Genomic DNA, 14,400 nt, shown 5'->3' with positions numbered 1-14,400 from the left:
TTTTGGGTGATTCCTGAGGTGTTTTTTGGATGATTCCTGAGGTGTTTTGGGTGGTTCCTGAGGTGTTTTTGGGTGATTCTTGAGAGCCTTTTGGATGATTCCCGAGGTGTTTTTTGGTGATTCCTGAGGCCCTTTTGGGTGATTCCTGAGCCGTTCAGTGACTGGAGGTAGGGTTGTTCCTGGCCTAAAGTGCTCTGCAGGGAAATTTAATTTCCTCCCCACAGGTGAAGAACGAGGTTGAGAAGCTGCCACGGCAGCAGCGCAAAGGGAACCTGAAGGCGAAGATGGACGACTTCACCCAGAAAAAACAAACCATGGTGAGACTCAGGGAACATCCCCCCAGTCCCAAGACTGGGAAATGTGCAGCAGAATAAAGCATCCTTCCTGCTGGAGGGACTGGCAGGTTCTGAAACACCAGCAGCTGCTTCCCAAGCTGCAGCAGAAGAAGAGCTCATGGTGGCACTGCTGCTTTGTTAACAGGAACAGGAGTTTTTGGCCAAGCAGAAGGAGGACCTGGAGCAGGCCATGAAGAACATCATTGCCCAGAACAAAAGAGAGATCTGTGACAAGGAGCGTGAGTGCCTCAACAAGAAGCAGCAGCTGATGAGAGGTGGGTGGCAAAGGCTGGGAGGGAGGGGAGGGAGTGCTGCAGCCATGGCTTTATCCAGCCCTGGCTCTTCCCACGCAGCAGATGCTGTGACAGAGCTGCAAGCTGGCAGGATGGGATGTGGAAAAAACCAGCCTTGCCAGGTCCTGTCTAAATGTTTAACAATAATAATACTTAGTGCTTTAATCTTCAAAGTGCTTTACAAATATGAACCAATTAGGCTTCATAATTGCAAGAAATCAGGTTCCAATATGGTTTGCAACCAATTTCTCATGGAAAACAGGAGGTGAATGATCACCCCCAACATCTGCTGTGCTGTTGGTGTGCACAGGGGTCTCTCGAGCTCGGGACACTTTGTGTGACCAGGGTGGGTGATCTCCTGCTCCTTCTCCTCCCCACAGACCGAGAAGCTTCCATCTGGGATCTGGAGGAGCGCCAGCAGCAGGAGAAGCACCAGCTCATCAAGCAGCAGCTGAAGGACCAGTATTTCCTCCAGAGGCACGAGCTGCTCCGGAAGCACGAGAAGGTGAAGGATTTACACCCTCCTACGCTGGTGTGGGTCAGCAAAATGTCCAGGTGTCCTTGGGTGCTTTCCCAGCACATTCAGTCCTTGCCATCTCCTCTTATCCCTCTGGAGTGTCACCGGTCACCTCCAGGCTATTCCCAAATGTGCCCTCCAGCTGTCCCTGGAGTGTCACCAGCCACCTCCAGGCTATTCCTAAATGTGCCCTCCAGCTGTCCCTGGAGTGTCACCAGCCACCTCCAGGCTATTCCCAAATGTGCCCTCCAGCTCCCCTGTCCTGCTCAGGGCTCTGGGGAGGTGTCCCTCCTCTGAGCCCTGTGTGCCTGCAGGAGAGGGAGCAGATGCAGCGCTACAACCAGCGCATGCTGGAGCAGCTGAAGGTGAGGCAGCAGCAGGAGAGGGCCCGGCTGCCCAAAATCCAGCGCAGCGAGGGCAAGACCCGCATGGCCATGTACAAGAAGAGCCTCCACATCCACTCCAGCGGCAGCGCCTCCGAGCAGAGGGAGAAGATCAAACAGGTCAGGGCCTGAAAAGGCACCAGGAGTTGAGGATTGGCTTGGTGGGGGGTGGAGAAAGGTGCATTTTCCCAAATTCCAGAGTTTAACTTACTGCTGGGTTGGAGGGCTCTGTTTTGTGGTGTTGCGTGTGGTTTCCAGCGCTGCCTCCACTGTGACAAAGCAACACAAATTCCTCCTTTCCTGTGCAATAATGGAGGCTGGGCTGGTCTCTCAGGCAGCCCCAGAGGCCAGGGCAATGCTGCCTACACGTTGCTTTTCCCTCTGCCAGTTTGCTCTGCAGGAGGAGAAGAGGCAGAAGGCAGAGCGGCTGCACCAGCAGCAGAAGCACGAGTCGCAGATGAAGGACATGCAGGCCCAGTGTGAGAGCAACACCAGCGAGCTCCAGCACCTCCAGGTACTCATCCCTCATGGCTTGGGCTGCCAGAGCTGCCTGTGCAGGGCTCAGCCTCTGGAGGAGTGCCTGCAGAGGACTCCCAGGGGTTGATGTCCCCTGGCTCTTGCCTTGAGAGGGTTTTGTTGCCATGTCTAAATGCAGAGCTCAGAGTTCTGAATGTCTCTGCCCAAGACATTGGGTCTAAATGCAGAGCTCAGAGTTCTGAATGTGTCTGCCCAAGACATTGGGTCTAAACGTGGAGCTCAGAGTTCTGAATGTCTCTGCCCAAGACATTGGGTCTAAACGTGGAGCTCAGAGCTCTGAATGACTCTGCCCACAACAAATCCTGTTTGATTGTAAGAAATAGATGCAACTGAAGCTGGTAAGTCAAGAAACATTTATAATGTATTATAATTAAGAAATAATTAGCTTCTGATTGTAATAGCATGAATTCTAATCTGCATTGTCTCACCCTTCGCGTGAGACTGGAAATGGAATAAAAGTTTTTAAAACACCTCTCAGTTACCCCATCCCTAAGGCAGAAAAAAGCTTAATCCAACATTTGGCCACTGGCTGTACAGTTCCAGCTGCTGACGGGTGTTGTGTTTGCTGATGTGTTTTCAGAATGAGAAGTGTCACCTCCTGATTGAGCACGAAACCCAGAAGCTGAAGTCCCTGGATGAGAACCACAACCAGCACATGAAGGAGTGGAGGGACAAGCTGAGACCACGGAAGAAGGTGGGGCTGTGAGCAGGGTGTCCTGGCTGGCTGGAGGGGACAGTGCCCATAGCTCCAGAGCCATCTCAAACCCAGCTCTTGTGTTGTTCCCTTTGCTCAAGGCCCTGGAGGATGAGCTGAACCAGAAGAAGCGTGAGCAGGAGATGTTCTTCAAGCTGAGCGAGGAGGCCGATGGACAGGTGCCAGTGTCACCATCCAAACACGCCAAGTTCGTCCCCTTCAGCTCCTCAGAGAGCTTGTAACACCTGGCAGGCCACCAGCTGGGACTGGCCGTGTCCTCCTGGGCTGCAGGGGACAGCTTGGACTGGGAAGAGCCTCTCAGCAGCCCCTTGTCACCACAGCACCCTCCTGCCTGGGATAAACGTGGCCTCTGCGCTGAGGGACGCTGGCTGGAACTTGGGGTGGCTCTCCCAGGAGCTCCAGGCTGGGATTTGGGGCAGGAGCCCCTCTGGATTGTACTTGCACTGATGGCTGGATGCTTCCTGGGTGAGCCTGGTGCTCACTGGGTTTGTCAGCTCAGACTGGAGCAGTGCCCACTCTGGTCAGGAGAAACAGCCCCTGGGGCAGGGCTGTCACCTCCCTCTCCACCCTGGCTGCTCCTGTCCCAGTCCTTTGTGAGGCCTGGCCTGGGGCACAGCAGCTCTGGCATTGTCTTAATCTCACCCTGGCCTTACACTTACCCCTCTCCACCACGGCCCTTTTATTGCCACAAAGGGACAGAGATTTGGGGTTTTTTTGCCTAGAGAGGGCTGGATTTTTTCTTTCCTCCTGCTCCCCACACAGCCTGTGCAGAAAGGGTCTGGGTGTGCTCCCAAAGATGCTCCTGCTCTTCCTCTGCTGTGACCAGTGGCACCACAGCCCCCGTGGCACTAACTCTGTTCTCAGAGGCTGGCTTTGGGCTGGTTGCACTGCCCAGCTGCTGCAGGCTCTGGTTCTGAGGCCGTGCAGGTGCAGAGGGGACGCTGGGGACAGCGCTCGGTCCTGCGGTGACACAGTGGCTGTCACTGTCATGTGCCTTGGGGATGAGCGGGGGTCAAGGGTGTTACAGCCAGAGCTCTCGTGATCACACAGGTGCTTGGGGCTGGATTTTCAGTCTTCTCCTGTGTGGGGCCATGTGGGTGAGGCAGCCTGGCCAGAGGGTGATGGCTGCACAGCATCGTTTGGGGGGAGCAGTGGGACAAGGGAAGAGGAGATGCAAACGGGGCTTGTTGCTCCCAGCACCTCCTTGTCCACTGATGCCTCATCTCCCTGTGATGTGCCACAGCTTTTTGGATGGTTCTCCTGGCTGGGAGTGGTGGCAGAGTGGCAGAGCAGGTCCTCTGTCCTTTCTGTCCCCTCCTGCTGCACAAGGCAGGGCTTGGCTGAGCTGCTGGGTGGGAATGGGAGCACAGAGCTGGGGAGGGGTCAGGGACCTCACTGGCAGCACCTTCTTCTTTACACAACCCAAAGGTGTAAGGCAGCACTTAAGGATTTTTTTCTGGACAACATTGTTTGTTTTAGATCTGTTTCTTTAGCAAGAAAAAAAAATATTCCTGCTTAAAAAAAAAGAGAAAGAAAATATAAGAAAAAAGTTGCTATTTTCGAGTCCCCTCTGTTGATTTACTGGCATTTCAGGGAAAGGTGGTGTGTGATGTGCCTCACTTCTAGGTACTGGGCTGAAGGAGGCAGCCCCCAGGCCTTTAGCTCTGGATCTGGGGAGTGCATTCCCTACACTTTTACAGCTCCTAATCCATATTTACAAACTTCCTGCAGGCTGGCAAGGCTCTGTCTCTTTGGGCCATCCCAGGTTACCTCTGATTTCACAGCAGTGATGTCTCTGTTAGTGAACACAGAAGGGTTCCTGCCCCAGCTCCAAAACGTGGATTGTGCCTTCCAGATGTGCTAACACCTGGCTGGGGGCTGATGGAAGGTTAATGAATGCCAGGGGATGTTCCTAAATGGGACAAGGGCTGGCTGGAGACTGTTTTGTGTTCTCTCCTTGGGTGTGCCAGGCTCCAGTACCTGTCCCTCACCTAGAAGGGGGGCACATCATCTGTGTCATGTTTACAGCGTGGTTATCATTCTCCCTCCTTTCTAAAGAGGATTTTTTTGTTGTTGTTCCCTGTTCAGAAGGAGCCACAATTAAACTCAGCTTGCTTTTCAGGGGGGGATGGGACACGATTTTAAAAATTGTGGTTTCGAATAAAAAGGGTTTTTTAAATATTTTGTAAGATATCTTCAGCGGGGCCACCACCATGATGTAAAGACTTCTCTAATAAAGTAACAGACTCAGAAACCTGGGCATGGGTCTGATTTTGTGCCTGCTTCCCAGCTGTGACCTCAGCTCAGCTTCTCTTCTGCCCTGGGTTTTGCTGACTTGGAAAAACCTCTGGTATTTGAGCTTTGCAAGGCTGAATAAAGGCGAGCTGGAGCCTCTGCTGCTGCTCAGGGCAGGGACATCTTCAGCACCGAGCTGAGGTTCTGGGGTCTGAAGGGAGGCAGCCGCTGCCTGGCTGCGTTCGGTGCCTGCTCAGACGGTGCTGGGCTGACGCTGCTCGGTGAGCAGTGAGTACTGCAGCCGAGAGCAAAGCATTGCTGCAGGGTCCTTTTCCTTTGTCATTAACGGGAACCTCGCACAAACCCTTCAATTCCCTTCGGTTCCCTTCAGTTCTCCCGAGGAGATGCTCCCCTGTCCCTTCCCATGCTCTCCTCTGATCAGGAGGAGAAAAAATCACGTTTTGCCCTGTGGGTGCAGGGGGAAATCTCTGCCTCATCCCCTGGGCTGCTCAGGAAAGCTCCCACCACAGAACCCAAACGCCCTTTGTGTCACCGTGATATTCTCTGAAAAATCCTCTTTGCCCAGGATTTTCTCCTGGGAAGCTGAGAGGCCTCAGAGAGGAATGAAAACCAAAATTCTCTGAGTGCTCCTGCTGTGTTTGCTGCTTTGGAATGTGGCTTGGACACTGTTTACCAACAGGTGAATGCTTGATTGGTTCCATGTGAATTGTTTTTAATTAATGACCAATCATGGTCCAGCTGTGGAGAGGCTCAGAGGAGTCACAGGTTTTTATTTATCATTCTTGTTAAGCCTTCTGATGTATCCTTTCTCTTTCTTTATTGTTTCAGTATAGTAATATAATATAATATAATATAATATAATATAATATAATATAATATAATATAATATAATATAATATAATATAATATAATATAATATAATATAAATCAGCCTTCTGAGAACTTGGAGTCAATTCTCCTCTCTCCCCTCGACCTGGGGACCCTCACAAACACCACACCCTTTATTCCCTGCTCACAACTTTTCACCTGCTGCTTTCATTGATTCCTCTCAAGGACACACCACATTAAATTCAGGCAGCTTTGACACCAGCACATGGAGCTGCTGTGGGTTTACCCTCAGTTTTGGAAGGGTCTGCCAGAAGCTGCCAATTTAACCTTGGATTTCCTGCAGGAAATGGCCTTGCTGGCAATGTCCAGCCCAGGTAAGTGCAGCAAGCACCTGAGTTCAGGTGAGGTGCTGGAAATGAGATGGAATTGGGAGTGTGAGGTGGTGCTGGTGAGGTTTTAAATGAGCAGAGAGAGAAGGATGAGCAAAGCCTGAGGGTTCCTGTCTCCCTGCTCCACAAGCTGGTAAGGAATGGAGTAGCTGAGGAGACATAATGAATCATTTTGTTTATGTATAGCAGCACTGCACTGGTCTCAGTGTATCCCAGGGAAGCAGGAGATCTCCTGGGAATATTTAACTTCATCTGCATGTCCTTGGCAGTGCCTGAGGGGAGCTTCAACCACGAGGATTTAACACATATATAAATATATATATATATAAGTACTGTATGTTCCAGAAATAACTGTTAACTACCATTTCCTCCGGGTGCTAGGCTGAAGACAGAGCGAAAGTAAAAATATTCCTTCATTTTTCAAACCAGAGCTGACAGCCCTGAGCAGTTCCTGGTGCTGCAGCAGCTGCAGCCTCCCCTGCGGTTCAGGTCCTGTCACATCTGGGCTCCAAACTCCTCTGGGCTGCCCAAGGGCTTTGGCAGCTGCTGATGCTGGAATTCCCTGGGGGAAGGAAAGCAGGGCAGGCAGGGAGGGTCCTGGGGCTTGTGCCCGAGTTCTCTCCTCCCATGGCTGCATCCCTGCTCCCTGGCTCTCTGCAGGACCCCTTGAGAGTCCTCTGCAGCCGAACGCTGCTGTGTGCTCCTGCTCCAGTGGCCACTGCTTTATTCTCCAACCAAACTCCCCCAGCCTGAGCAGTCCAAGCCTCCCTGGAGGTGCTGGCCCTGCCTTGCTGCTGGTGTCTGCTCTCCAGCCTGGGATGGGGCTGGATTTTGGGGGCAGTTTGCCCTGGCAGCCCATCCTGCACTGCTCCGGACCCGATTCCAGGCTGGCAGGAGCTGGATGCTCGCTGCTCTTCCTCTCGCTGCTCTTCCTCTCGCTCACTAGATGGCATCACCCTGGAGCTCCTGAAGGGCTCTCCGGCTCTTTCCCTGCATCTGGCACTCTCTGGGACATCCCTTCCACCAGATCTCTGCCCTCTCCTCGGGCTTTCAGTACTTTTCCAGGGTGCTCCCCCATTTTAGGGTTCTGCTCCCCCTGGGCAGGATGGGTGCTGCCTGCTGCCAGTGGCTGGCACCTAAACCCTGCAATTCAGGGCTCACAGCAGTGGAAAATCATTCCTGCTGACTGCTGAGAATCAGAGAGATCTGGAAAAATGGGAAATCTCTGCTGGGCTGGGCTCCAGCTGCAGGGATGTGTCCTCTGTGGGGGTAGGAGCATCATTTTGGACTGATTTTTGTGAGGTGGGTCAGGGAGGATGGATGGATGGATGGATGGATGGATGGATGGATGGATGGATGGATGGATTTGTTCTGCACTCAGGGAGGACCAGGACATTCAGGTTCCTGGCACAATCCCCCAGTTCTGAAATGGCCAAGAGAGCAGCAGAGGCTCTCCATGCCAGGATGGCTGCAGTCAGTGTTCCCTCTGCAGTCAGGGCTGGTGGTGGGGCTCTGCCTTCTCATTCCACTCCTTCCTGAGAGGAATAGGGGATTTGTCTTTGCAAACAAGCTGTGGGTCTGCTGGTAGATAAAACCAGCTCTGGAAAATAAAAGAAACAATGGGAAGGATTCCGCTGATTGATGAATGGAAAAAGAGATTTGCTTTTACAATAAATGTTAGGTTTGCTGATAAATGAAATTAGACATTGAGAGATGAAGGGAAGGATGGGGAAGAAAAATCCCTAAAATTCCATAAGAATTAAAAATTAAAAGGGAGGATTATACATTAGAGAGAAATCTTTGGGAAATCTCTGGTATGAGGCGTTTTGGGAAGTCTGTACCTCTCAAGTACCTCAGCCAATAGGGAAAGAGAGAAGGGAAATGCAGCCAGGAAATCGGGATAAAAGGGAGGCTGCATCCTCCAAAAATTCGAGACATCCCAGGGGAATGCCCCATGGCCTCTCCCTCAATCCCAATAAAGCCAGAAAGGACTCCTCTGTCTCTTTTTTGGACATAAACCTCTGGTGTTTGTGGATTAATTTTCCTAACACTCCCTGACACCAGGCAGACCTCAGGGACTGCCCAGCTGTGCCCAAACAGCTGGAGCCCACTCACAGCCATGCAGAAACCCATTTGTCCATCCGAGCTGAGGGATGGTTTTCAGAAGTCGTTTGCCCTCTTGTTTTAAACTGCTCAGATCCTGACAGGCACGAGGGAGAGCACCCGAGCCTGACTCTTGTGTAGGTCCTGACCTCTCCTGTGTAGTTATTTTAGCACAGTTATTTTATTTTATTTGGCTTCACGAAGCTTCAGCCTGTGGTGAGGGCAGCAGGGGATGACTGTTCACCCTGAAACTCCCCTCAGCTGCACCTGCAGCACCCAGCCTTTTTGTGGCACATCTCTGCTGTCCTGCAGCAGCATCCCCAGAGGTGTGGACAAGCACAGGACTCCCGGGCCGCTCACAGAGCCCTCATTTGGGCTCCCTTACAAACCCTTGGCAGATTCCTTGAGGAATGAATGTCCAGGGCACAGCAGAGCCCCAGGCAGGCTCTGCCTCTCCCCAGTCGATTCCCAGAGTTATCTCCCACAGGAGGCGATCTGGTCAGCATGCAAAGCCACTCCCCACTCCTCTCTACAGCCCTCATTAGACTTGTTAATTAAGCACTGGAGCCATTTTGCAGCCTGAGCTGAGATTCTCTCCAAGCCCTGCCGGTTCCTGGGTGCTCATTAGCTGTGAGGAGTGATGGAATCCCTTCAGCGGGCCCAGGGAGAAGACAATGCTGATGCTTAAATGCTTCTCTACCTTAATTCTTCTTTTCAGCATGTGAAGACCAGAAATTGTTTCATTCCTCTCTCAATCAGCCTTCTCCATTGCTCCACATGTCAGTGTGCACTCCCTCTCTTAGCAGCTGGTTTGGGTGTTTTCCTCACCATGCTCTGGGGGATTTGTGCATCTCTCAGGGCTTTTGAACCGGTAAAACTTCCTCTGCTCCAGCCTGGACACCCCACACAACACCAGGAGCTGCAGTTGCAGATGTTGGTGCTGTCCCAGGCTCTCCATGAGCACTTCCACCCCCAGCATGCCACAGGAATGTCACAACGACAGAAGGAAGGGAGGATTCCACAGCTCATCCCCACTTCTCCTCAGAGCACATCTGACCGAGCAGTGGTGACTGGGGCAGGAGTGGGGGTGATGTGCAGGAACCCAGTGCTGGGTCTGCACCCCAGCGGGCACCAGGGAGGTGACCAGTGGCCTGATGTCCCCTCCAGACAGCCCAGCAACGCTTCTGCAGCCACCTCTGCAGGGGCTGGGGGCTTTGCTGAGGGGAGGAGGATGAAGACGAGCCCTTGGGGAGGGGCAATAAAGCCCTGGCAAAGTGCCTGCACCTCCATCAATTCTCTGGGGTGGCTGTAGCAAAGTTAATAGTATTTAAAAAGAGCCACATTTAAGGAGCCGTTAAGGAGTGAGATGAGTTGTTTATGATTAAATTAAATTCATATGAAAACTAATGACCTGCCAGTGTAAGCCTTGAGTAACTTTATAATGTAATTAAAAGCCCAGCGGGGGAGAGAGCTGTGGTTATGCCATGTGTTGAGGAGCTGCTGGGAGCACGGAGGCCAGGGGTAAGTGCTGGTGCAGAGAAGTGCCTGGGCACTGCCCTGGCTCCTCTCCTGGCACCGTGGGCACGGAGTGGGGCTGCCAGGAGGAGAGGTGGCTGCAGGGGGTCAGCTCCTGGCTGGCAGAGGTAGAATCATGGGTCGGTTGGGCTGGAAGGGACCTTAAAGATCATCCCATTCCATGGGCAGGGACACCTTCCACGATCCCAGGCTGCTCCAAGCCCTGTTCAACCTGGCCTTGGCCGCTGCCAGGAATGGAACTTCCCTGGACAACCTGGGCCGGGCCTCACCACGCTCACGGTGAAGAATTCCTTCCTGATATCTAATCTCAGCCTGCTCTGACAGGAGCCATTCCCTGCTCCTGTCACTGCACGCCCTTGTGAGCAGGAATGCGGCTTGTCCCGGGCAGGGCAGCTCTGGCCTGAGCAGGACAGCCCTTCCCTGCTCATTCCCTGCCTCCTGGAGGGACGGGGCTGCTGCCGGCCACCCACGGGCACTGCTGCGATGGGACAAGGGCAGAACCACCTGAGGGCACTGCTGTGATGGGACAAGGGCAGAGACACCTGAGGGCACTGCTGTGATGGGACAAGATCAGAACCACCCGCGGGCACTGCTGCGATGGGACAAGGGCAGAGACACCTGAGGGCACTGCTGTGATGGGACAAGATCAGAACCACCCGCGGGCACTGCTGTGATGGGACAAGGGCAGAGACACCTGAGGGCACTGCTGTGATGGGACAAGATCAGAACCACCCGCGGGCACTGCTGTGATGGGACAAGGGCAGAGACACCTGAGGGCACTGCTGTGATGGGACAAGGGCAGAAACACCCGCGGGCACTGCTGTGATGGGACAAGGGCAGAGACACGCGCGGGCACTGCTGCGATGGGACAAGGGCAGAAACACCCCGGGGCACTGCTGTGATGGGACAAGGGCAGAACCACCCGTGGGCACTGCTGTGATGGGACAACATCAGAAACACCCTGAGGGCACTGCTGTGATGGGACAAGGGCAGAAACACCCGCGGGCACTGCTGTGATGGGACAAGAGCAGAACCACCCGGGGGCACTGCTGTGATGGGACAAGGGCAGAACCACCTGAGGGCACTGCTGTGATGGGACAAGGGCAGAAACACCCGCGGGCACTGCTGTGATGGGACAACATCAGAAACACCTGAGGGCACTGCTGTGATGGGACAAGAGCAGAACCACGCTCAGATAAGGGGGACAAACCGGGACCCGTTCCCGGGAGGGGCTCTCCGAGCCGTGTCGCCGCCGCAGCGCCGGGCTGGGTGCGGAGCGGCCACCCCGGGTAGGCCGGGGCCGGCCGGCCCTTTAAGCGGGCGGCGGTGGGGCCGCCCCTCCGGCCGGGATAGGCCGGGCCGGGCCGGGGCCGCCTCCCGCCCCCGGAGCGGGCGGCGCGGGGAGGCTCGGCCGCGCTGCAGCCTCCGGTGCCGGCGGCGAGCGCCAGAGCGTCCCCGCTCCCCGAGGGGCACGGCAGCGGCGATGCCCAGGCGGAGCATCGCCGAGGTGAAGGTGCTGGACGTGCAGAAGCGGCGCATCCCCAACAAGCACTATGTGAGTGCCCAGCCCGGCCCTGGGCGAACAAAGGCCGGGCGCTGCCGGCCCCGCTCCCGCGCGGAGCTCCGGGAAGGGAGGACGGACGAGGAGGAGGAGAAAGAGAAAGAGGGCGGCAGCGCTGCCGGGGTGCCTCTCCCGGCTGTGCCCAGGGGGTCCCGCGGTGCCCCTGCCAGCCTGGGCATGCCCCGCCGCTGCCCCCGGCCCCGGGGGATGCCCGGGGGTGCGGGCGGGGGTTGCGCGCACCGGGCAGCGGCCACGGGCACCGCGGGGAAGCGTCCCCGCTCCTGCAGCCGGGGCCGTGGGACCTGTTGGTGGCGGAGTCCCGGGGCAAAGGGACCACCCGGCTGCTGCTTTCGGTGCCTGGGTAGTGCTCGGTCCCTAGGAAGGATCCCTCGTGTCCCCTGCCTTCCTGCGCGCTCCAAACTATTGCGGGTTTGTCTGGTTCTGAAGGTGGGTTTTTTTGGGTTTTTTTATGATTTAAACTTTGGTGTGTTTCCAGGCACACCCGCGGCGAGCTTGTGGGTGAATCCTGGCAACAGCGTAAAACAAAGCCCGAAATGTTCTTCCCTCCCGTGTTGCCGTAGCCCGGGGTGACCCAGTGACACACTCACTGCTCGCGGCACATCTGGGCTGTGCAGATGTGCTCTTCGCTCTGCCTGGAGCCAGTTGCCACAAGAGCCATGCTTTCAGAGCTCTGGGGAGATCAAGGGCTTCTCCAGGTCCCCTCGGCTGTTTGGTGGCATTGAGCAACAATTGGAGGAAAGTGAGGGCAGGAGGCGAGGGCAGCGGGGTCTCTCCTCGCATCAGGGATGCGGCGTGGCCGCTGCCACCCACCTCCCTTATCTCCCCTTCTTCCTGCTGCCCTGTCTGGAGCTTTGCCAGCCCTGGCAGAGCCTGGAACCGGTTCCAGATGTGCGCTGTTCCTGCTATCGTGTCCCTCGCAGCTTTACTCATCGCCGTGCGGCTCCGGAGCCGTGCGGAGCTCCGTGCGCTGCTGTTTGTCTTGGCGGCTCCGGGGCTTCGTGTCCCGTGACGAGCCGGGCTGGGCTGGCTCTGGGCTGGCTCTGGGATGGCTCTGCTGTCCCTGCAGCCCTGCCGTGCCCCTCGGGAGCAGTGTCCCCACGGCAGGGACGCGCACCCGGTGCCGCACACGCTCTGCGCTGTCCCCGCTCGCCCTCCGCCCGTCGCAGAGAGCGGGCTGGAGCTGGGGCAGAGCACAAATAATCCCTGCCAGGCTGCAAAACCGGGCCGGCGATGTTTGCTGAGCAGGGAGCTGGGTGGAGGGGCTGTGGGTGGGGATGGGGAGCAGGGGCTGCGGGAGCGGTGACGGCTGTGAGCCCCGGACTCCCCAGCCCAGCCCATCCCTCTGCTCCAGCCTTCCCAGCCCATCCCATCCCTCTGCTCCAGCCTTCCCCTGCCCCGGGCTTGGACCCAAACCCAGCAGCGGGAGCCAGCGTGGCTGCACAGGGCTGAGCCAGGGAGGGGCCGGCAGCGCTGGAGTCAATGGGAGCGCTCGCCTTGCTGGAGGAATCGATAGAACCGGGCAGATTCACAAAGCCAGTTAATTATATGAAACCAAAGCTTTTTTTTTTTTTCTTTCCCTTTTTTTCCTCCTGCAAAGAGAAAGAGAGGCAGCAAATCATGGCTGAATCATTTGTAGGCAGTGGCTGCTGGCACAGCGTGAATCCAAGGCGACCACCGAGTGTCCGTGCAAAAACCTTTGCCCTCTGCCTTCTCCCATCACACAGATGTGCTCTGCCCCAGCCCTGAGGCAGCTCTCCTGTCCCTGGGGAGGCAGCAGGACCACGCTGCCTTTTCCTCCTGCTGCCTCTGTGATGACCTGCCCTGCTCGGGCTCCTCTGCCCCAGCCACAGGTTTCCCTTTGCTGGACAAAGGTGTGATTGTGCTGCTCAAGGTGAGGCCACAGCAGAGAGTTATGAATTCTACTTTCCCAGAAAAGTGAGATCAAGGCAGTGTTTCCAAGCCCTTGTTGCACCTGCAGCAGGGAGGGCTGCCTCTATTCGGGCTGCTGTGGTTTGCTTTTCACCTGGGTAATTGATACAACAAGAATTGCAATGCCTGAGACAAAAAGTTGGTTGTTTTGCAGCTCTGCGGTGGAGCAGGAGGCACAACATTTCCCCAAATTGCAGGGCAAGCACCCAGCAAGGTGCTGGGCAGGGTTTGGGTGGCTGGGTACAGATGCTGAGGTGAGTTAGGCTCAGCACAGCCCTGTGCCCTCAAACTCCACTTGTGTTTTTAAGCTTTTCTTCATGGGCACTGCCTGGCAGGGGCATTGAGGAATGATCCTTGTGCAGTTGTTTGTTGCAGGATGCTCTGGCTCATGGCAGCCCATTTTCCAAGGGAAAAGGGGACTCCATCCTCCAGGCAGTGGCTGAGGTGACATTTTCAGTTCATTTCCCACAGAGTCCTGTGTGAAGTGATCCCAGCTCAGGGATGCTGCCAGCGAGGGCTCCGGGGCCACCCTGCAAATCTGAGCAGGCAAAGTCCAAGAGGAAAGTTTAAAAATAATCATTGTGAGAGACAGAGGAGCAGACTGTCATTTCTCTGGTCTAGCCAAGCCTCTGATAAATGAATGTCTATTCAGAAAAGACCCAAAACAAAGCCATACTAGAAACAGACTGGATTTTCCTTTAAAGGACTTCATGCAGGACCTTTTTATAGTATTGTGTTTGTTACTCTAGTGCAGAAGCCCTAAAAGAAAGCTTTTTCCTACTAAATCCAGGTTGGGTTTTCTTTCCCTTGGGCAAGCTTCAGGATGTTCCATTTTGTTACAGCTGCAATGTTTTCTCTGTGTTAATAGCAATGCCATTGAATCCCAGCTCCATTTCTGCCTAGCAGGAACATTTCCATAGTTATATAGGTTTAAATAGTTGTTCTGGATCACCATCCAAAATTATATATATCCATTCAACAGCATGCTGTTTGGGTG

At 55.0% G+C, this 14,400-nt stretch overlaps 2 protein-coding genes across 3 annotated transcripts in view; both read left to right on the top strand.

The window, feature by feature from the left end:
• STK10 (serine/threonine kinase 10) overlaps positions 1 to 5,034 on the top strand; it is a 44,839-nt gene extending 39,805 nt beyond the window's left edge. The window contains exons 13-19 of the mRNA XM_036392012.2: positions 225 to 317; positions 481 to 610; positions 1,009 to 1,133; positions 1,460 to 1,648; positions 1,917 to 2,042; positions 2,646 to 2,759; positions 2,861 to 5,034. Coding sequence (XP_036247905.1) covers positions 225 to 317; positions 481 to 610; positions 1,009 to 1,133; positions 1,460 to 1,648; positions 1,917 to 2,042; positions 2,646 to 2,759; positions 2,861 to 3,001 — 918 coding nt within the window. The 3' untranslated portion in view covers positions 3,002 to 5,034. The remainder of the gene's footprint in view (positions 1 to 224; positions 318 to 480; positions 611 to 1,008; positions 1,134 to 1,459; positions 1,649 to 1,916; positions 2,043 to 2,645; positions 2,760 to 2,860) is intronic.
• Positions 5,035 to 11,341: 6,307 nt separating this feature from the next.
• The window catches only part of SH3PXD2B (SH3 and PX domains 2B), a 64,924-nt gene continuing 61,865 nt past the window's right edge, over positions 11,342 to 14,400 (top strand). For both annotated transcript variants that reach the window (XM_036391941.1, XM_036391940.1), the window contains exon 1: positions 11,342 to 11,447. In XM_036391941.1, the coding sequence (XP_036247834.1) occupies positions 11,376 to 11,447 (72 nt within the window). In that variant the 5' untranslated portion in view covers positions 11,342 to 11,375. The remainder of the gene's footprint in view (positions 11,448 to 14,400) is intronic.

This window comes from Molothrus ater, chromosome 15 (genome assembly GCF_012460135.2).
Source record: "Molothrus ater isolate BHLD 08-10-18 breed brown headed cowbird chromosome 15, BPBGC_Mater_1.1, whole genome shotgun sequence".
Taxonomy (NCBI): Eukaryota; Metazoa; Chordata; class Aves; order Passeriformes; family Icteridae; genus Molothrus; species Molothrus ater.
Note: the sequence above shows the minus strand (reverse complement) of the source record. Positions and strands in the feature narration are given on the sequence as shown.